The sequence below is a fragment of the Anas acuta genome, chromosome 22 (genome assembly GCF_963932015.1).
Source record: "Anas acuta chromosome 22, bAnaAcu1.1, whole genome shotgun sequence".
Lineage (NCBI taxonomy): Eukaryota > Metazoa > Chordata > Aves > Anseriformes > Anatidae > Anas > Anas acuta.
The window spans coordinates 1,551,534-1,572,386 of NC_089000.1; the positions used below are offsets into that span (position 1 = coordinate 1,551,534).

At 47.2% G+C, this 20,853-nt stretch overlaps 1 protein-coding gene across 8 annotated transcripts in view; it reads left to right on the forward strand.

Annotated features, from left to right (window-relative positions):
* Positions 1–20,853, forward strand: part of PAX7 (paired box 7) — a 106,218-nt gene that overhangs the window by 59,141 nt on the left and 26,224 nt on the right. For all 8 annotated transcript variants that reach the window (XM_068658453.1, XM_068658452.1, XM_068658457.1 and 5 more), the window contains exons 7-8: positions 3,459–3,624; positions 4,235–4,434. In XM_068658453.1, coding sequence (XP_068514554.1) covers positions 3,459–3,624; positions 4,235–4,434 — 366 coding nt within the window. The remainder of the gene's footprint in view (positions 1–3,458; positions 3,625–4,234; positions 4,435–20,853) is intronic.

Sequence of the window (20,853 nt, forward strand, 5' to 3'; positions counted from 1 at the left end):
AAGATAAATCCTATCAATTTCTTTGTGGAAGGTTTCAGTGTATTTGGGGCTGCGTTCTCCAGCCAGGCTCCGTTAGGAAGCAGTGCACTGCAGCATGTGGTTGTGAATCACATTTGGTTGCAAATGTATTTACTATCGCTATTGTTTATTATTCCTTTTGCTGCGATGCTCCAGCTGAGACACAGATCTCACTGTGCTGGGTGTGGGGCATACCGGCAGTAAATGAGAGCCTTCGACTCAGGTGGTTGATTCTTGAAATAAATTAAAATGTGTGAAAACGTGGGTTTTATCCTCACTGTAGAAGTTGTAACCTGATGCATGGACTGTCTAAGGACCAAAATTTATTGAATGAAGTAATATTTCCACTGACTTCAAACTGGAAAAGCAAAGCTTCCCTGAAGTCATACAAGGATCCCATAGTACAATTAGGAACTGACTTTTTCTCTGGTTGTAGTCCAATGCCATGCAAAATAGCATTCCCTCCTTTCTTCCCATACCCTTGTGAGTTGCAGACTGAAGTTTGGAGGGCACCCCAAGAATGGCCCCTTCAGAGGCCTTTCCGGTCAACATGACATGGTTGTAAAAGGATCCAATGTATCCTTTTATCTCCCTTAAAAATGAAATGAAATATAAAATAAAATAAAATAAAATAAAATAAAATAAAATAAAATAAAATAAAATAATAAAATAAAATAAAATAAAATAAAACAAAATAAAATAAAATAAAATAAAATAGCAGCTCTGCACCCTCAAGTGGATGTGGAGAAGCAAGATGGGAGGAGTTATACACACAGGTGTGAATTTTAACTCTCTGCAGATACGTGTGTTGGTGCATGGGCAGCACTAACCTCGTGTGGTGTAATGTAATACAGTGCAAATCTCTCCAAAGTTGTGTTTTGATCATATGTTAGCCGAGCCGACTGACAAACCACCACAGGGAAACCAGAGTACGCGTGGAGATGGTGTTGGAGAACCCAGTCCTACACTAGACCTTCTCACTCCACATGTTTCTTCTGAACTTCTAATCCCCAGTGGATTTGCCAACATCTGGCTCTTGGTTATAAAAAGGAACTTTCCCACCCTTTCTGATGTTGGGAAAGAGTCAGAAATCACCAGAATGGCTTTTACTTTCTTGGACTTCATCTTCTCTTTCCCTCCCAACTCCTGGATTCATAGGTCCTTGGTTATTTGAATTTTTTATGCTGTCCTCAGCACTGAGATCTTTGTTGGAGTGGGAGCTCTTCCAGACACAGGCTAGGCCCTTTTCTATCTCCTGGTGTTCTAGTTAATAGAAATATTTGGCAAGTTTTTATGTCCTTAACTGTACAAGTGAAAGCAAATGATATGAGAGGAGGAGACATGTAGTGTACCCTTAATGTACATGAGTTAACAAATTCCTGCACGTGTGAGAAAAGGACAGGCCCATCCACTTTTTATGAGCAGGGCAAAGGAAAGGTTATTTATTTGTGTTGCTCACAGCTCCTAGAAATTGTGCCATGTGTTGGGCTGTGTAAAAATGTTATAAAGTGCTGCAGACCTTGATGTTCATTCATTTTTCTCTCCCTAACTCCGTCCTAGATTTTGCTAGCGACTTCTGGTGCCAAAAATGAGCACAGAGATTCTGACCTGCATGGACTCTGTTGATCAATGCAGATCGGATGTAAGCTGACCTATTTCTGTCACGCTTTTGGAAGGTGCTAAGAGGTTACGCTGCTTCAGTAGCGCAGTGCAGTAGGAACAGGTCTGCAAAGAGGCACATTGGGTGCCAAGGACCTGACATCAGCACTGTATACATTTCAGGGAGGTTAATTTAGATGAGCTCCTCAAAAACTGGGCTTTTTTTCTTTGTTTGTTTGTTTTCATTGTGCATGGATGTAAATAACGGCAAGAACTGAAGGACTGACTGGGACAAGGCCATCGCCAGCAGGTCACACTCAGCTGTCATTAGCGGGTCTGAATCAAGCTGTTTCTAAAGCACACTAGTTAGATGAGTAACATGTCCAAAGAGCAATAATAGAGTGTGATCTAGAGAACCTCAAAGGAATTTGTGCATAAAGCTCGTCATATGCTTGTTTTTGCAGCAGCACTGCAGTGTGTGTGGACTTGGAGCCAACACTCCATTAAATGAGAATCTCTAAATGAAAACAGGTCGCCTTGTTGAGTGAATATACACACCCACAGGTGCCAATAAGAAAAAGGCAAGCTAAGAAGTGAGCATTTACAGAGAGACTCAATTTAAAGGCCAGAGCAAGACTCCCACTTTGAGATTTGGATCATGTCGGAGCATTGGACTCAGATTCCAGTATGTTTAGGGAAGAGAGTTTTGTTTTGGTTCACAAGATGTGGGGACAGTTTGGATTGCAGTGCCTCAAACCCTTGTAACCCCAGCTTCTGATCTGACGTTGAGCAGCTTGGAAGCCTGACGGAGGTTTTTTTTCCTCCGAATGTCTTACGCTCTTGATTTTTGCTCCATTTTTTCTTGTTGCTGTGAAATTTAATCATGTTTCCTAGCCCTTTAGGCCTCACAAAGTCCAGCAGCTGCATTCTCATCTGGCTTGAAAGCTTATCCGCATACTTCTGAACCCCAAACAGAGATCGGTCCTGAGAGCCTCTCTGATTAAATAAAGTAAACCAAGCCCAAGAGACAGCTTGAGAAGCCCTTTCCGCTATCCAGAAGGGAGATTGCTCATGATAAAACACATCAGGGCAGACAAATGCATTTAGAAAAATCTCTCCTAGCGTCTTACAGGTAAAGCAGCACTGTAGGAAACATGAGCTTGGCTTTGCACATGCATTAATACCGAGTTTATTTTAATGCATGGAGATTTAAATTGGCTGCAGTACAATGCTAGTGCACACTGCAGTGCCTCTTGCAAGGAGAGCATGTCTTAGCATACAGACAACAGTGATTTGCTGCAGTACAGAGAAGCTAAGAAAACCTTGTATTCCCTCCGGTCTGGTTCTATCTATTTAGCTTGTCTAACATAGAAACCATGATGCTAATCTGTCTATTTATCCCTCCTAACAGTGCAGCCGTGTTGCTATTATGGTACATAATCCTTCAGCATAATTCACATAGTTGTCAGATAACAAGGCAGAATGGCCAGGTGGTAGCAATGCATCTATTTGGTACGGACTGTCTCAGAATACACAAGCTAAATTTTTCCTCTTCGTCTCACCCTGCTGCTGATAGCACCCTCCCATGCTCTTAACAGTATCTTTCACAATTTCAAATGCATGTGTCTTCACCCAGGAAACAGAGCAGTAGCAGTACTGTCATTTGAAAGAAAGGAAACTAAGGAACAGAGACCAACATTCTCAAAGTCAATATCAGGCAGCAATTTGAATTTGAACCTGTTTTTGGCCAGTGCTGTGACTCAGGATGCTGTAACCCAGTCTAGGTGTGATAGGACAGCTGCTCTGAGCGTCACACGTACTTTTTCCTGTCCCTGTCCCAGGTGTGGTTCAGCAACCGAAGAGCGAGATGGCGCAAACAGGCAGGAGCGAACCAACTCGCGGCTTTCAACCACCTGCTGCCGGGGGGCTTCCCACCCACAGGAATGCCAACGCTGCCCCCCTACCAACTGCCGGACTCCACCTACCCAACAACCACCATTTCCCAAGGTGAGCACCCCTTCACCTGCACTCCTGCTCTCCATAACTCGTCCCATTGGCACCTCCTTTTCTGATTCGTGACGTTTCTCTTAGATTCTTGTAACAGGTAGGTGGTTTTCCTTTAGCTGGGGAGGCCAGCTTTTGCCTCAAGTCATTGGAGACTCTGCTTTCTCCTCTGGAGAGCAGGCAGGTCTGGCCTGCCCACTGTCTCATGGACCTTTCTGCTACACCAGTGTGTCTCATGACTGTTGTCCTGCTCAGATTTGAAATGAAGAGCACATCAGTCCAAAGAGAGCATGGTAGAGGCTTTCCTTTGTGGTTCCCTTCCTTTTCCTTTGTGGTTTTGCTAGGAGTATTGCTAATTCTAGCCGGCTTTGGCCTTGGCCTTTACAAAGAAATTTGCACCCTTGGTCTGGAGGAAAAATAAGAGAAAATTCAGACGTTTCATCCCAGGTTTGCAGATTTTGTGCTGTCATGTGTCATGTTTGTGTTCACCTGGAACACCTTGATGGTAGGACACAGAAGCTGAGATCAGGACAGCCAAACTAGCAGTCCATGCTTTGCGCAGCACCAGCCATACCACCCCACGACTGTTGACCTTTGAACAATCTCTCCGCAGATGGGGGAAGCACTGTGCACAGACCCCAGCCCCTGCCGCCATCCACCATGCACCAGGGAGGGCTTGCCGCAGCCGCTGCTGCCGACACCGGCTCTGCCTATGGGGCCCGACACAGCTTCTCCAGCTACTCAGACAGCTTCATGAATGCTGCAGCTCCTGCCAACCACATGAATCCTGTTAGCAATGGCCTCTCTCCACAGGTATGTGACCTGCTTCCATTCTCTTTATTTGGCTGACAGTATTTGGCTGGTCCAGATCCTCTGAGAGCAGGGCAGACTTCAGGCCATCACAATGAATTATGGTAAACAAGGGAGTTATTATTATTGTCAGGAATTCTTGGAGGCAGCCTCGTTAAAACAATTAGTTAATTTGTTTATCGGCAGTATCTATCCTGAGCTCAGCACTACGCTGCCAGAGCATTTGTATCCTGTTAGTTGCTGTATTCAGGATAGCAGACTGTAATTGCAAACAGCAGGACGTGGAGCATTGGTGTTTGTCTTCTCAGCACTCCAGAAAAATTCCAGTGCAGGTGTGTGCCCTTCATTTGTCGATTTTAGCCTAATGGCAGCAAGCTTGATTTTCTCAGTTACCTTTTGCAGACTCTTTAGAAGTAGGCCATGATTTGTGGACCACTGATCTAGAGATTAGTTGGAGCCAGCTTGTCCAAGTCTGGCTGAAACTTGGAAAGCCACTAGTTGTGAAAACGCCATGGATCTGGCTTTCCTCAAAACATAAGGATTTGTAGATCAGGGATTTCGTTTTGAGAAATGTTTTGTCATGTAATCAGTTCTACTAAATGCTTTCCACAAGATCAGAATAAGAGATGTAGGTAAGCTTTAAAGGAGGAAAGATACATTTCACATGCATCTGCTGGTGTAAAAAATGGAGTGTGTGTGTGTTTTAAGGATATCAGGCAACATCTACAGCCTCCCCATATATCACACCCTTGATTTTGAAACCCCTGCCTGAGCTCAGAATAGAGCACCAAGGCTTGGCCCAGCTGCCTTCTGAAGGGCCCTGTCCCCAGGTTTTATCAGGTTGCTGCCAGTTGCATGCACAGCTTTTCAGTGCTGCACATGACAGAGAAATGAGCCTCAGCAGTGTAGAGAGGTTAAGTCTTCCATCATCAGCAAGTCTGGAGAGTACAGAGAGCAGAGCTCGTGCTATGTGTATGTAATGGGAGCAGACTTATGCTCTCAGTTGGTGAGCTCTACTGATGTCAATGGAGATGTCGGGGTTTGCACCAGCTGAGAATACAGCCCACATTAGATCTGCTCTCTATCACCATCCTGGAATAAGAATTCTAATATTTTGTCACCTCATTAGATAGAGCCTTTAATCTTCTCTTTGGTTTACTTGATGTAATCTATATTCTAAATACACATTTCCTTTTAAGTGCAACAAAGCACACTAAAAAAATAACAGCAAGGACTTGTATTCTTGTGGTGTCTGCAGTCCTGGAAGGGTACCAAATATGTTTTGCTTTTGTTCTCGGTCACTTGTGAAATATGGAGACATATGAAGTGCCCTGTAGCAGTTGTTTCAGAGTGGCCAGTAACACTATTTAAGACAGGAAGTACAAAATAATTTGAAACTACAGGAGAAATGAGGTAGGTATCTGAAATGAAAAGGCTACAACTGTTTAGAGAGGAGTCCAATAAATGGGGACATCACAGAGGTATATAGATTTTAAGGTCCAATATCTTGTGATCTCTCAAGTGTGAAAACAAACATTGAGTGTCAATGGAAAGAGGGAAATTTTGCAGCTTCTCTGAAATGGTATAAAAATCCCACTTCTAGCTTTGAATGGTCATGAGATAGAAAATGTAAAGTGTGACTGGCACGGGACTGAATATTGCTTCAAACAGTGTAATTTGTGGGGGAAATAGGGAGACATCTTTATGACAAGGGATTTCTAATAGCACTAGGCTTGGGAGATGAGCATATGGTATGGAATTCAAAGGCAGGCTGCAGGTTAGATAGGCCAGAGCACATGACTAATTCAGATTTTCACAAGTGCAATTTAGAACTGAAGAATAAGTTAAGGATGAGATGCACGTGATAAGCTGCACAAACACTAGTCCATCATGCAATTTCCATTTCTGTAGGTTCATCATCTACTTACTAGTCCTGCTTGCTAAGTCAGAGACTCATTAAAATGACCAGACCAATGCTTTTTCTGTGCTTATCCCTATCCCAAATTACCCTGCCCCCAGGCTCAGAGTAGGGGAAGATAGAGTCCTGAGCCAATAAGCCCTTTGTATGGGAAAGAGAGGATACATTATCTTGAAGTCCTGAAGAAAAGAGAGCTTTGCACCCCCAAGAAGGGGAGATTCCTATTTCCCTAATGCTTCTAATCATGCGAGGTCCAAGATATCAGCATATAAATTCTTCTATTCCTTTTGTGCATGAAAAGGCTAACCCAGGTTATTTTATGAGTGCTTTATATTTACTGATCTTGCCAACTTCCTGCCTTTCTCAGATCTCTGCTGTTCCTAGTGGAGGGATGCGAGAAATACAGAAGTATCCTCATCCATATAGTGGGGTGTGTGTAAGTGTTGCGAGGTCTCAATATGATTCAGCTGTTTCACAGCATTACAGGTAAAGCCCACAGCACCTCAAGCCTCCCATTCTCCTGAGCAAGTATCTGTGGTATCTGTTTGCTCTCTGCAGGGGTAAATATCAACCACAGGGAAGGAGAGTGTTCAGGAGGTAGAAAAAAAATAGGAACTTCAAATGATGGCAATTTGTCTGAGAGCTGCAAACAGACAGTTCTCTGGTTTCATCCTTCAGCAGCAGCAGGAGGGAGATTTCTTTGCAGTTTGACAAGGGGGTGGGTGCCTGCCAGGTCAAGAGCTCCCAGCATTTGCTGCCGCTCAGCACACTATCCAGTTACCCTGGGATTGGGTGTCCCGGCCAGAATCCACCAGACAGGCTCGGTGCTGGCAGCTGAAATTCAAGAGGAGAAGCATGGCATTTCCATTCCCACAACAGAGAAAAGGGGATTACGTTCGGCCTCTGCAGTCTCGGTGCGCTCCCCCTGCGTGCACTTCGGTCCTCCCCCTCCTGACAGAAAGGGCAGACCTTGCTGAAAGTTCTACCCAAACTTCACATGGGAAATGGCCACGTTTCTTGCTCATTTTCCAGCCTGCAGCATGCACAGCTTTGTGCTTCATCCTGTTCTGCTCCTGGATCTCTAAAGCCCTCCTGGGAAGTGCCATCTAGTTGCCCCAGTTTAGAGGCTGTTGTGCCTTTATTCCAGAGCTGAGACTGCCAAGGGGCAAGAAGTCAGCTGGGAAGTTCAGCTGCTTCATCCCATGATGATGTTTTACTTCACCTAAGAACACTGTCTTGTTGTGCGAAGGAGAATCCCACACAATTAAACTGCTACCCAGCACGATCCTTTATTCCCTACCCCTTCCCAGATCTTAGTGAGAGACCTCAGGGTAACCTGAGCAGTTATTTCAGATTGCTTCGTGCTGGGACAGCTTTTGTAGGAGAGAGATCTTGCTCTGAGTGTAGCCTGTTTGAGACTGTGTATGTCACGGGCTGCCCAGCTGCAGCCAGATGAGTCACCTTGCATCTGCCGGGGTGCACTCAGTGGTTGCAGCAGTCACAGATTAGCAGAAAGCAGCTCAGTACCAGGGAGCCGGAGCAGGCAGCAGTGAGGTCCCCATCTCTCCCCAGAGGTCGCGTGGGTTAGCAGCAGCTGTCACAGATTCAGCTGGCCTGACTGCGGCTGGGAGCTGCCTCCTGGCCGGCTGATGCCTGTGCCAAAATTTAGCGAAGAGATACGGGCCTGAAGCAAAGCTAAATACAAAGGGTGAGAACCAGAGGTAGCAGTCATCCAGTGGGTGGTTTCTGGCCCTGGAGCCTTGGTCTCACCATTTCTCAAAGCACTGGAACAGAGTAGGTTGTAAAACAAGCGTGTGTGGAGATGGGTGGGATTTCATGGATACCTTTTAAACATTTCCAACTCATTTTCATCCCACAGAGGAGTCGTTTGCCTTTTATCTGAGAATACCTGTCAAATCCAACTAGAGCAAGGCCAGGCACCAAGAGATACTTGGCCAGGTCCCGCTTCACACTGACAGCAAAACAAACTTTGCATCCAACTGTTCTGAAGTTCAGATCTTTGCTAGCTGGGACTCGCCTCTCACTGTGGCTGCTGTAAAGTTTATGACGAGTGGCTCATTGTAGGGGTAAAATCAGTATAACTTCAGATCAACATTTGCCTCATGGTTTTTCAGGAAAGGGGTACTCAGTGTGGGCTGAGGTGGAAGGAAATAAATTGATTAGTACCTTACAAGTCAACACAAAGAGAAAAGTGAGGGCCACGTTTGACTGAGCCTCTGCTGTTTGTGATGATGGGCAATTCCCTGGGTGCTTTTCAAACAACAAAGAAGTAGGGTCATATTGTATTCTGGGCTACTTTCCTCTCTAGTACATCTCTTCTGCCTCTTAAAATGCCTTCACATTTTTAGAAGGATCCTGTGCACTGCTTCCCCTCCTGACATTTCTGCTTCCTTTTTAGCTCCTGGCCTGTTATCTCAAGTGTGTCTGATTCACTTGTTCACTGTAGCATGTTGGGGTCTTGCAAGGGGTTGTTGAAAAGCAGAAGACAATTAGTTTATTGCAAATGGCCACTGTCTAGCTGAAGAATATATTGAGGCATAGTTAAGAGTCAGGCGCTTCCTGTGCTTTCATACCATGTTATTTCTGAGAGCACTGACTCTTTCAGCAAACCCACAGGATCACCAGAAGATTAAGACACCTCCAGAAACACCAAGAGCCAAGAGAAACTTGTTCATCATCTCATATTTGTTGCTTTAATTTTCTTGGGGCTTTCAGTGGATTTTTTTGCTCTGTGAGCAAGTTCACTCCCAGTGTAACGGCAGTATAGTCAGCACGGAGAGTTAACGTGGCTGTGGCTGGAGACTGAAGGTTGGAATCAGGTTTTACAATTTCAGGTTTATCACCATTCCTGGAGGGAGCCTTAAAGGCACAGGTCAGGCTCTGCCTGCACATTTACGTCCTAAACTCAGGGACATCCTTAGTCTACACAAGCGTAGCACAGTTTCACATTTCCTGACATCATCCCAGGGCTCCAGTTCTTTCCACTGTCCAGGGTAATGTTTTCCTCGGCCCCAGTGGAGTGGGATTAGGGATCATCTGAATCCTTGTCAGGAGCACGCTGGTCCTGGCAGAAGCGTGAGAAGAGCCAGCTGCAGCCTTTTTGGGAAAACTGGCAATTGGGAAGGACACGATGTTAGCTGGCGAGATGGGAGCAGGCATCGTGGTGTCTGGCTCCAGAGAGACAGCACTGCTTCCTTCAGTGACATGGATCCTTTCTGTCTAGTTCCCTTTTTTTTTTTTTTTTTTTTTGTTGTTGGAGACACTGTGCCTATAATAAGCATTCAAAATGAGTCTTGCTGGGCCAGGAGAAAGGGGAGGGGAAGAAAGAGGGGGAGGAGAGGGTGAGATTTGGGGGGGAGGGGGAAAGGGAGAAGGGGATTTAAATAGCAAAGAATTAGAAAAAAAAAATCTGATGCAAATCACTAGTAGAGAGAAAATTATGTGCAATTACCCAAGCGATACTGGGCAGCCGTGCCCACCCCAACCAACAAGATCTCATTAACAAGCAGAAAATAAGATTGAAATGGTGTGTAAAAGAGCTGAAAAATGAATTTGAATGCTGCATTTGTCCACAATTACCCCCTCGTTCACACATATTTTATTGCAATTTTTTTATTATTCTTAATCTTTCCATCCCTCAAAGCAGATTGGGAACATCCTGGCATTACAGTTGCTGAGGGAGGAAGCATTAAGGATTCCCCGTTTCCCTGAAAGGAGACCCTTCTCTCACTCGAATTTTAAAGGGTTGGTTTTGGACGGATAAGGATTCATTTCTCCGGCTTATCTTAGTGTAGGAACATGTTCTTCTAATATTCTTTAACCTCTATTGCTCTTGGGTGCCACCCCACAGAAGTTTTTTTTTTTTTAACCTTTCCTCACGGTTTTCTCTACCTCCCTTTTCTACCTCTCCTTTCCTTTTCTCCTACCACTCCTTTTCCACTCCAGTTTTTTTTCCATGTAGTCTCTGCCCTGTTCCCCCGTATGCTGCCTCCTCTGAGTTCCCCCTCCGGCCCCATCTCTCTAGAGGACTGTGATTCCCTCAAATAAAGTTTTTCTCCTTCAGAAGATGATTTCTGTCCCTATTTTGAGTCACGATTATTCTTTGCACCCTATCTCTACCTCACCAAAGAAGCCTCCCCACAACCTTGTGGCAGATTGCACGCAGGATTTTAGGAGGATGAGGCAAACGCGTGCTAAAATCCGTGTCCTTTTTTGCCAGGGGCACGGGGGTTCCAGATTTCTCTCCAGGAGAAACTGGCTCTGCTGAGACTGCGTTGGCGTTTTCCCTTGCTCAGTGTCAAATGCAGCTCCGTCTCTCTAAACTTTTAACCTATGTGTCCCAGGAAAGCTGGTGGTTTTTCCACTAAAGTTTCTTTTTTTTTTTTTTTCTTTTTTTTTTATTTAACCAAACAAAGCCCATCTGCTCTTGTCAGTTAGACGCCTCTGCTCCAAGCGGTGGCAAAAGGGGAGAACGGAACATTTTTCTCGTGTGAAAATAGATACGTATTTATTTGCCTGATTCCTAATGACTTTGTTTCTGCAAACAGAGGAATAGGATGGGAGGGGGAAAATTGATATCTGAGGCACCAAAATGCTTTCTGTTCATTTTTCCTCTGCAGTCAAACTATCTTCACCCACGCCGTTTACACCTGACTGTCACATAACTCTGCATGCAAGGAAGTTTGCAGAAACTGCTTTTAGCCCTCACTGGAGATGTGTAGCAAACGAGGCTTCATGAGTTCCCTTGGTTTATTTGGGTGCTCAGGTCCCATTAAAAACTGATTAGAAACAATTAAAACAGTATCTTATCACCTTAACCCTACTTCTAATGCTCTGGGTGGCACCGGTGGTGTTTGTTCCTGTGTGGTTTCCACACCAGACATTGTTCTCTGTGTGTATTACTGGGATGTTGAAATCGGAGAAACACCAAAGGATTTCAGAGCAAACAGCTCCTGAGCCTTGAGATTGCCAGGAGCTTCACTGTTAACTTCAGATGGCCCAGGATCAACCCCTGGGACTGCGCTGTTGGTAAACTCAGGTATCGGAGACAGATGAAGTGGGGAGAAAGGGGAATAAGGAGGAAATAGGAGAAGAAATACAGGGGAGGGGGGGAAGTGAGGAGAACGATGAGACCAGTGACAACAGGAGGAATAAATGCAGGGAGGTGTTAAAACGTCTGATAAGCCCCCAGACTTAGGAGCAGGGAGCATGTATTTAAGACACCCAGGGCTAAGACGTGGAAATCTGTACCCTAAAATCTTTAAATACCCCTTCCTACCTGAGCCCCGTGCTGTAGCTTCCCATTTTACAGGGGGGGTGGGAGCAAAGTGAAAGCCGGGTGGGTGCTGCCGGGGCTGTAATTCCTGCTGACGGCTGAACAGGGCTGCTGGGGCTTTCAGCTCTGTTGCACCGACTCAGCCGAAATGTTTCTCCTCTGGGTCCTGTCTCTTCTCCACACCGGGGAGGGTGAGAGGGACTTGGCTGGCAGACACAGACTTGGAGGAATCAAATGCAGGATTTGCCCTGCTTTATGATTAATAAGGGAACTCGAGACAAGGCAGGCAGGGCAGATAGAGAAAATGAGAGATTAGCAATTAATACAGCATCCAGCCTGGTGACAGGCATTTCTGAGCGACCTCTGGCATTCAGAGGCGAGTGTTTCGCCACGTGGCTCGAAGAGCTGCAATAACCCAGGGACTGGGGAGCTGGTGCTGAGCTGCGAGAGGAATCAAGGGACTGCAGCAGGGAAAGGCAGCGCCGGAACGAGGGACATGAAATAGAGGGGAAGCTTAAAAGGGAGGAATGCAATAAAAGGAATAATGAGGACTCGGAGGCAGGGGCATACGTGCATGTGCTCGCACGCCTGTGTGCACAAGGGCATCAGTGTCCCACGTGTACACACTGTGTGCGCACCAGTGTACGTGCCCATGCACTCTGTGTGCCTGTTAAAGCCTGGCAGTGGTGTAACAGCTGTGCTCCAGCTGTGCCATGGCTGTGAAAAGCCATCTATGACAGGAGAAATCTGCAGCTACGAGCTCTGCAATGGGTCAGGCACGAAGCCCAACCTGCCTCCTCTTTTTTTCCCCAAAGAGGGGTTGTGGAAAGTACGTGGGGTTCGGTGGGTGTGAGAGAACAGCAGAGATGCAGGGAGGCAGGACAGCCTTAGGCCCACAGGTGTGCACTGTTAGGGGGATATGCCACGACCTCCAGCTTTCCCAGGCCTGAGGGATGCCTTTTGAAAGGGGTTGGTTTGCAGTACACTTTGTTTTCTGTTCACTTCACCATCTACATGCGCTAATGATAAAGGAAACCCAGGCCTTCCCCCATCCCAGAGCCCTCCAGCTGCTGGGATTGCTGACAGCCAGGTTGCAGCATTTTGGGTGAAGCTTTGGGTGAAGAGCAGAGGCAAAAAGATGTAGCCGTGTGTGCAGCAGAAAGATAATAGGGGGGCTGCCGAGTTGTGGGGCACGTGCCACTTAGGGGTCTTCTCCTCGCAGAGCAGTGGAGGTGAGGTGAGATGCAAGATGCTGCTCCCTGCCTCCAGCAGACAGGCGTGCACCAGATCAATTTACAGTGAGGGCTGAAGAGCAGAAATCCTAGCAGGGTCTGGGGTGTGCGAGGAGTGAATTGATCAAAGGTGTGGAGGGTCTTAGCTCGCCGCAGTAAGCTGGAGTCAGCCCTTAAGCCTATCCTGTTTGGAGATGAGGGGGATCTTATTTCAGGGAATAAGTACCTGAAAGGGAATCGTGAGCAGCACGGGGGAAAGGGTGGGGAACTGCTTGTTGGCAGAAACAGAAAAACCGCTGGGACCAGCTTTAGAGATTGAAGGGAAGGAGGCAAGGCTGACACCCAGGGGGTAGTTTTGGTGTAGGAATTCACCCACCAAAGCAGTGCAGGAGCTGAAACTGAGATGTCCAAGTGTGCAATGCAGGAGGGAGCTCTCACAGTGATTCTTGCTTCAGTGCAAAGCTTGGTCAGGGAACCACTGATGTCTGGGGCCAGCTGGGTTGAGGCTCCTTTGGGGAGCTCACCTGTTAGTTTGGGGTAAATATCTGTGTTACTGTTAGTTTTCTGGGGGGACACTGGCAAGGGGACGCTCTGGATAAGAAATGGGAAAGAGGGAAAGCAAAGGCTGGTGTTGTCTGTCCGTCCCCTGAGATCTGGAGCGGCAGAGAGCGCCTCGCAGCCTCCTCTCTCTCTGTCTCTCTCCCAGCTTTTCTTCTCCCTCTCCCTTCCCTTCTTCCTCCCTCTCCTCTCTCCTTCCATTTGATGTGGAGGAGAGCTGTCTGCCACTCGTGCGTCTGTACCGAGAAGGGATCAGAAGTTTCAGCGAGCGCTCAGCGCCTCTCCTTTGATCCATGTCCTGAGGCCTGCTTGACAGCGAAAAAAAGCATGGAGACAAAACGACTCAGTCAAAGTGATTCCTGACAACTGTCTCCATGAGATAAGGAAGCTCTCTGTGTCTTGTTTTTTTTTTTTTTTTTTTTTTTTTTTTTTAATACCGCCTCTCCGTTTCCATAAGAAGTGGAGTCACTTTAAACCAGAAGAGCCAGCCAACAGCCAAGCTGTATAGAGAGCAGTGCAAACAGAGAGCGCCTAGCTGAGCTTTATCAAGTTTCCTGTCTCCCTTTCCATTCCTTTCCCTTTTTTTTTTTAAAAAAAAAAAAACCAACACTCTTTTTCCCATTTTTTTTCCTTCCTTTCTCCATGCTGCATTACCCTCCTGCCTCTAATTATGCAGTTGCAGAGAAAGCCCAGCACGTTTGCAGGTGGCCAGGACATTATTCAGCTCAATCCCAACCACAGGGAAATGCCTGCTTTCCCCGTGAGGGGCTGGGGGGCAAAGAGAAAACCCTGTACATTATCTGACAATAACCAATCCTTTTAGGGATCGGCAGCAGGCCTCATTAATAGTGAGGCATTATGCACCGCTGGCCACTTAAGTGGTCCTTAGAGCTGTTCCCCTGCTGCTGAGCCCCAGATTTTCTTATTATTGTTTTATTTTTCTTGCCTAGTTCATGTCAGGCAGCAAAGTGCCCCCCCCGCCCCTTCCCTTTCTTGCCTCCAGGTTCCTTTCAGGAATGAGTTTGCAAGGGCTCAGCAACACTAATCCATGCTGGAGGACGTGGGGCTTGGCGTGTGTGTTGGCACACGGGGAGCAGGATGTGTGCCTTGGAAGGGGACTGCGCTTGCAGACAGAATGCTCGGGGGGTCCCCAAACACGTGGGCTTCTTCTGGGACAAACGTGATGTGAAAGGAGAGGGAGCTCGTCCAATAGACCAGGATGCTCAGGGCAACCCGGAGACACCAGACAAGACCACTTAATCCAGGTGAGGAGCAGGGGGAAAGCGGATGTGGCAAGTCTTGCCATGCTCCTGCGCTCCCCCATCCTTGATTTCATAAAGCTGGAGGGGACCTCAGGTCCGCCCAAGGTGACAAAGCCTTGCAAGGAGTGGGCCAAGAGAGGGACAGATGGCTCGGTGGTCACAGATGGGACAAGGGAACAGCCCCATGCTCTGGCAGGCCCCGGTGATGGGGACAAGGATCAGGGTTTGTCCCAGGGACTCAGAGCCTCTTTGCCAGGAAGTTCCTTGTCCCCTCCGCTCGCCATAATTAGGCTTTTGTTGTAGCGTCTGCTCCGAAGTCAAACTCCATTAGCATGCAGGATGGGGGGTGGAGGGGATGAGGGGAGACACGGAGGGGGAGATTCCCTTCCCCCCAGAACTGCGCTGTGCTGCACTGATAAACAGTAAATATCGGGGAACAGGATTTCCACATTATCTGAGCGCGGCAGAAAATCAAAATTTCAGTCTAAATCCGAGGAGACGAGGCTCATAAGCTCCTCCAGCTGATACAGAAGCCGAGCCCAGCCGACAAGGCTCAGGAGGCACAAAATAACATTTTTTCGTTCAAAAAAAAAAAAAAAAAAGAAAGAAAAAAAGAAAAAGAAAAAAGAAAAAAGAATGAACAAGGGGAGAAAGCAAGAAATATTTGTGGGCTGACTGCAAGAAGGGGAGAATAGACGGTGCAAAGCAGAGCATTGTCTGATGTTGCAATCCTTTTCTACAAGGAAATAAATACCCTGGTGTATTGAGGATGGGGAAGGGGTTGGACACTGCCCATACAATGAACTTTCCAATCGGCAGCTCTGGCTCAGCAGAGTGTTGCTTGGGGATCGACCTGTAGGACACTGACAGCTGCTGGAGGATGATGGCAAACCTTTAATTAGCGATTAGAGTGTGCAGCTGAGCACAAATCCAGCCCCGAATTAGGAGCCACATGGGGTCTCCCCAGACCTAAAAGCCAGCACAGGATTCAGCAACTCTGTTGGGAATGGGGGTCCAACAGCTCTACTGAAGCTGTGGGGGCTGCTTGTGCTGCTAGCACCTCTGTGCCTTGCAGGAGGCACCTTGGTGGGCACCACCTCCTGCCGTGGGACACGCAGGCTGCAGCAAGGAGAAGGAGGTGAGACTGTAGTGGCCTGGGGATCACTTTCCAAGGGGACATAGGGCTCCTTAAAAAGGGGCAGCAGTGGTGAGAGCCAGGTCACTGATGCAGGAGAGCTGGGCTGGAGGGGATTGTTGGTATTGCAGCAAAATGTGACGCTGTCTTGCCTTTTTCTAAAGGAATTTGCTCTGTCAGTGCATGGCATGATTTTCCAGCACCTTCTTCTCTCCCAGGAAGCAGGGTGGTTTCAATACCGGATAGGGCTGGCAGTCCTAGGGCGTTCAATTTAGCCACGTACCATCCCCCAGATGTTTTTGCATCATTGGCTGGAGCTGTGTTCTGTTTCCTCATCTCTTCTATGCATGAATCTCTACAAAAGCACTGCAGCATCCATACCTCCGGGCTTTCAGCCCAAGGGAACGCAGTTCAGCCACGTTTCTGTACAGCACCCAGTGCAGTGAGGCTCACAACTCTCCCTGGGGCCTCTCAGTCATTGCTGCTTGGAGCAATGGAGAAGAAAAAGCAGGACCAATTGTGGAACATGCTTTCTTGGTTCCCATAGCAGCCACTTCTGTCCTCTTACTCCCATCACGAGACCACAGGCTCACTAAAACTCAGCAAGCAAATAAACTCCTTGCTCTGAGCTGCTGTCCTAGCTCTCAGTCTCTGCCCAGCTCCCATGAATGTCCTTTCCCTTTTTCATTTTTGTGCCCATCTGTAAAGTGTTTCCATGTAGAGAATTTTAGGGTGTATATTGCAGCTCCAGGAGGCTTCTAGTATAAACTCTGTCCAGAGGACATCTTTTAAAATGCTGTCACCAGTATAAGATGTCCCAACACGTCATGCATTGGCTCAGATCTTGTTCCATACTCTTCAGTATTGAACAGCTGGAGAAGGCTAGTTCCCCTGAAGCATTTGTCCTTTCCTTTCCCTCAGGTGTTTACAAGATGCCCCCGAAGTCCTAAGTCCTAATCCTATACCTTAGGACTGGTATTTGAAGATCCCTTGGCAGGCATTCAGGGCTCTCTTCTGCTGTTTAGCAGCTAGCACTGCCTTGGTTTGCAGTGTTTGACCACTAGTCAGTACAGTTTTGGCCTCTGTTAAGTACAGGAAAGGCTGATTTAACACTGAAACATGTACTGTACTGCTAAACAGCCCACACCGATGCATTCGATATACCTCATCCAAAACAAAGCCCATCCAGGGGACATATAGAAAGGCATGGGAGTATTTAACTTTAATTATCTCCAGTATCTCTGAATATGCAGCCTGAGCCTCGTGCAGTTCTTGCTCTTGGCTTGTTGGCCAACCCCTCATGTGCTGTTTTTTTTCCCCATCACATCCAAGTCATTCACCAGCTCTCTGACTGCATTCTGCCACCAGTGCCAAAAGGTTGCTGGTCCCTGCATCAGCCCCACCAGCTATGACCTCTTTCTGCTTCCTCCACCCCTTATAACCCAGCTCCCACACCTCTCCTTGCCTGCTCCCCTTGCTTTATTTCACCTGGGGTCTCAGAGCTGTGGCCCCGACAAGAGGGTTTCTCCAGCCACTCAAGAGCCGCAGGCTTGTCTGGAGGGCGAGAGGTCAAGCACTAGCAAGTGTTTCCATTTAGTTCCAGATACCAGCCTGACAGGTGGGTGCCTCTTGATTAATTCCCAGCTCCCCTAAATGATCCCCTCATCATGCGCTGTGGTCCTGTTCAAGCCTAGGCAAAGTTGGTGGAGGAAAAGAAGGTATTGGGATGCTTTAGGCACTCTCCGTTCTGGCTCTTGCGGTGGCACCATGGCCTTGGAACAGTTGCTGATCTGCACCTTCGATACTCATGGTGCTGGTGGTACTTTCCAGTAAAGGTGCACGTTCAGAAAGTACAGCCAGAAGCCTTCAACGCCCCCAGTGCTCTCAGCTCAGCTGCAGCAATTCAGTCCTGAACCAACCTCATCTTCCTGCTCATCTACAGTGTCCAGCAAATGTCTGGCTGGAACTGATACTACCTCAGGAAAATAAGGAGTTGGGATCAAGGAAGCACCCTCAGCACCTGATTTGACCTTGGTGGGCTCTGAAGCAGTTTGTGTGCAACACGTGGTGCAAGGTCTGGCTGCTGCTCCGTGCATCAGCTTATTGGCTCCTCCTGGCCAGGAGGAACCCTCTTTATCTAGGTTCCAGTGCTAAGGAGCTCTCATTCCCAGTTTCTCTCTTTCTCTCATTCCCTCTTTCACACACACTGGTTTATAACTGTGCCCAGAAATGCTGGAAATCTCACAAGAACATGTCTGCATACATCCATAATGGAGAATTCCCAAGGTTTATGGAGCTGAGTGAATTTCAGAGAGCAGATAACTTCTGTTTACCCAGTTAATGTTCTGTGAGGTCCTTGTGAAGGTTTCAGTGAAAACTTTAAGACTGGGATGGTAACTTAATGGTTGTAGCAGAGGACTGGAAGTTCTGAGAAGTACGTCCCCTGTGAACAACTTGGTTACCCAACCTTTCCTCATCCACATAACACGGAGAGTTCACATGGCTCTGTCATGCAGGAGAAAGGAGAGGCTAAAATCCCAAAGGGCTGCAGTCCACACTGAAGAGCAGGGAAGGACAAATCCAGTGTCCTATAGGTGTTACAGCCTCAGGAGCAGGAAAACATCCAGCACAGCCAAGGTCCTAGGGAAGCAGCCAATGCCTGAGCACTATTTTTTTTTTTAATGAAATAATAACAATAAACAAGATAAAATTTTGCTTGTCTGCATCTCTTGCTTATTCAAATACCTCCAATTTCACCGTGCATCTGATATCAGCTCCCAGCATCTCCTTGCCTCAGTGCTTGGGTTATATGGAAAGAGAGAGGGGGGGGAAAGAAACTGCAAGCAAAATAAAAGCCACTATCTGACAGAATCTCTCCTGGGGATCTCAGTTATTAAAAAAAAAAAAAAAAAAAGGAAAAAAAAAAGAAAATCATTTTTCTCTTAGCTGGTGTTTGTTAAATGTGCAGGAGCCATAGGCAAATTTTTGCTAATTTTGTGCATGCTTTTATCATACTGGTGATTCACTGGCAGCTTTATCCTCCGATAAGTGGATTAGTTGTTGAGCTAAACAAAAAGGTGTTTGACAACCAGGAAGCTCTAAAGAACATATTTGTTTTCCAAATAATGGAGCTGTGTTTGTTGCTCAGTGCAGTGTGGGGTGTTGTTGTGAATTTCATTAGCCGAAAGGAAAACCCTCAAAGCTTTTCTCCCTTACACAAGGCAGTAGTTCACTAAGAATATCTCCCTATTATCAGTGGCAGGTTATTTTTATTCATTTGCTTTGGTCTAGCAGCTTGGCCCTGGAGTGATGCTGGTTTGGTGGGAGAGCACGTCACCTTTTGGCAGTGGGGCCAACTTCATTCGGGGTGACCTGCCAGGCAAGAGGAGCAGCAACCCCTGGGTGCTGGGGTGTGGGGTTGTGTGGCTGGGCGAAACCATTCCTGCCCCTTTTGGGTGTGCTAACCTTGTGGGCTTGTTTGCTGCTGTCTCAGACCACAAGTTATTGCAGTTCCTCCAGCAAAGAGCAGGCAGCATGGGTCTGCTGGATGGTTAGCGGGGCCCTGTGGCTTTGTAATTAGGCCCTGGTTTGTAGGGCTGGGAGCTAAACTGAGGGTACAGAGATATAAATTGATCGAGTAGAAGAAAACGGGACTACAATAATGAGGTTAGCTTTATCTAAGACTTTCATCGTAATATCTTAGCATCTCATCATCCTGGGATGTGTTTCTTCTCACGGTTCCGTGGGGAAGGTTGTTATCTCCACGACTGAGAACAGAGACACGGGGTTTTTATCTTGCTTAAATTTAGACGTGTAAGGTAGGACCCTTATCACCTGAGACTTTGGGTGTAGTCAAAGCCCCCTACTCTAGCCCAGAAGGCCTTCTCTGTACAAATGCTTCCATTTTTAGTAACTGCATAATTGTACGCAATTGCATGTTTTATTTTCTGCAGTCCTCCCCTCCCTGCTGAGACACCTGCAGCTCTTTGGTTGTATTAGAGAAGGGCCTGGGAGGTGGTGGGAAGGTTTACATCGGGGCCGTTGAGAGCACGGTGGTAGTCGCACTGCTTGGTCTCTCACTATTTTCACTTAGGGAGTTTCCTTAAAAAAAAAAAAAAAACGCTTCGTGCACTTTGGTTTTCACCCCTACTCCCTTTATTCAATGGAAGTGATGGTGAATAGTCTGGTGATACTCACTCTTTCCCCATCATTTGTGATTTCTTAGCAAATCTCCAGAGCCTGGGGAAGCAAGAGATGGATTCCAGCCCACCTTCACCAATGCTGCTGATGGTGCGGTGGCTTTTTTCCCCCTTGCTCAGGTCACAGCAGCCTTGCATGATGCCCTGTGGTGAGCCGTGCCCTAGGAAGGAGTGATAGGGGTTTGTAGAAGTGCAGAATGATGTGGGCTTATAGAAATGTGTTTTTCATATGGGCAAAGGTTAGAGGAGCCAGCTCAGGCTCACAAATCTCTGTGGATGCTACTGATAGCAATGGGAGATGTGTCTCCTGTGGAAATGAAGCATCTTTTTGCATTCTGATGCTGAACCACATGTTTTCCAGTGTTCTTTTGAAATATAGACAACCTTGGTGATACGAGGAACATAATCCCAGTGCTTGAAAGAGATAGCTCCATCCCATCTGACGTTTTTAGGAGCCCACAGAGATGGAGGGGTAGCCAGCCACGCTGTTTTCATCCCTTCAGCTTTACTCACCTGACTGCCAGACGTGAATCCAGGAAAGCTTGTTTTCCCCTTGCAAGGGGCTAAAAGCAGCATGGTTTTTTTCCCCTGACACCCGATTTCAGCCCCTGGCTGGGAGGGCGACACGAAGAGGGAGGGAGCACGGTGCTGTAACAGGGGGGAGGGCTGCGAGCAGACCTGCAGTTGCCAGCAATTGCGCTCGCAGCTCTGGCATAGATGAAATGAAGGGAGGGAGGGAAGAAAGGGGGGAAAATGGCAGCCGAAGAGTGAAAGGTCCCCAGCTGGCTGTTAGTGGCATCTGCACTCGGAGTACAGACTCCA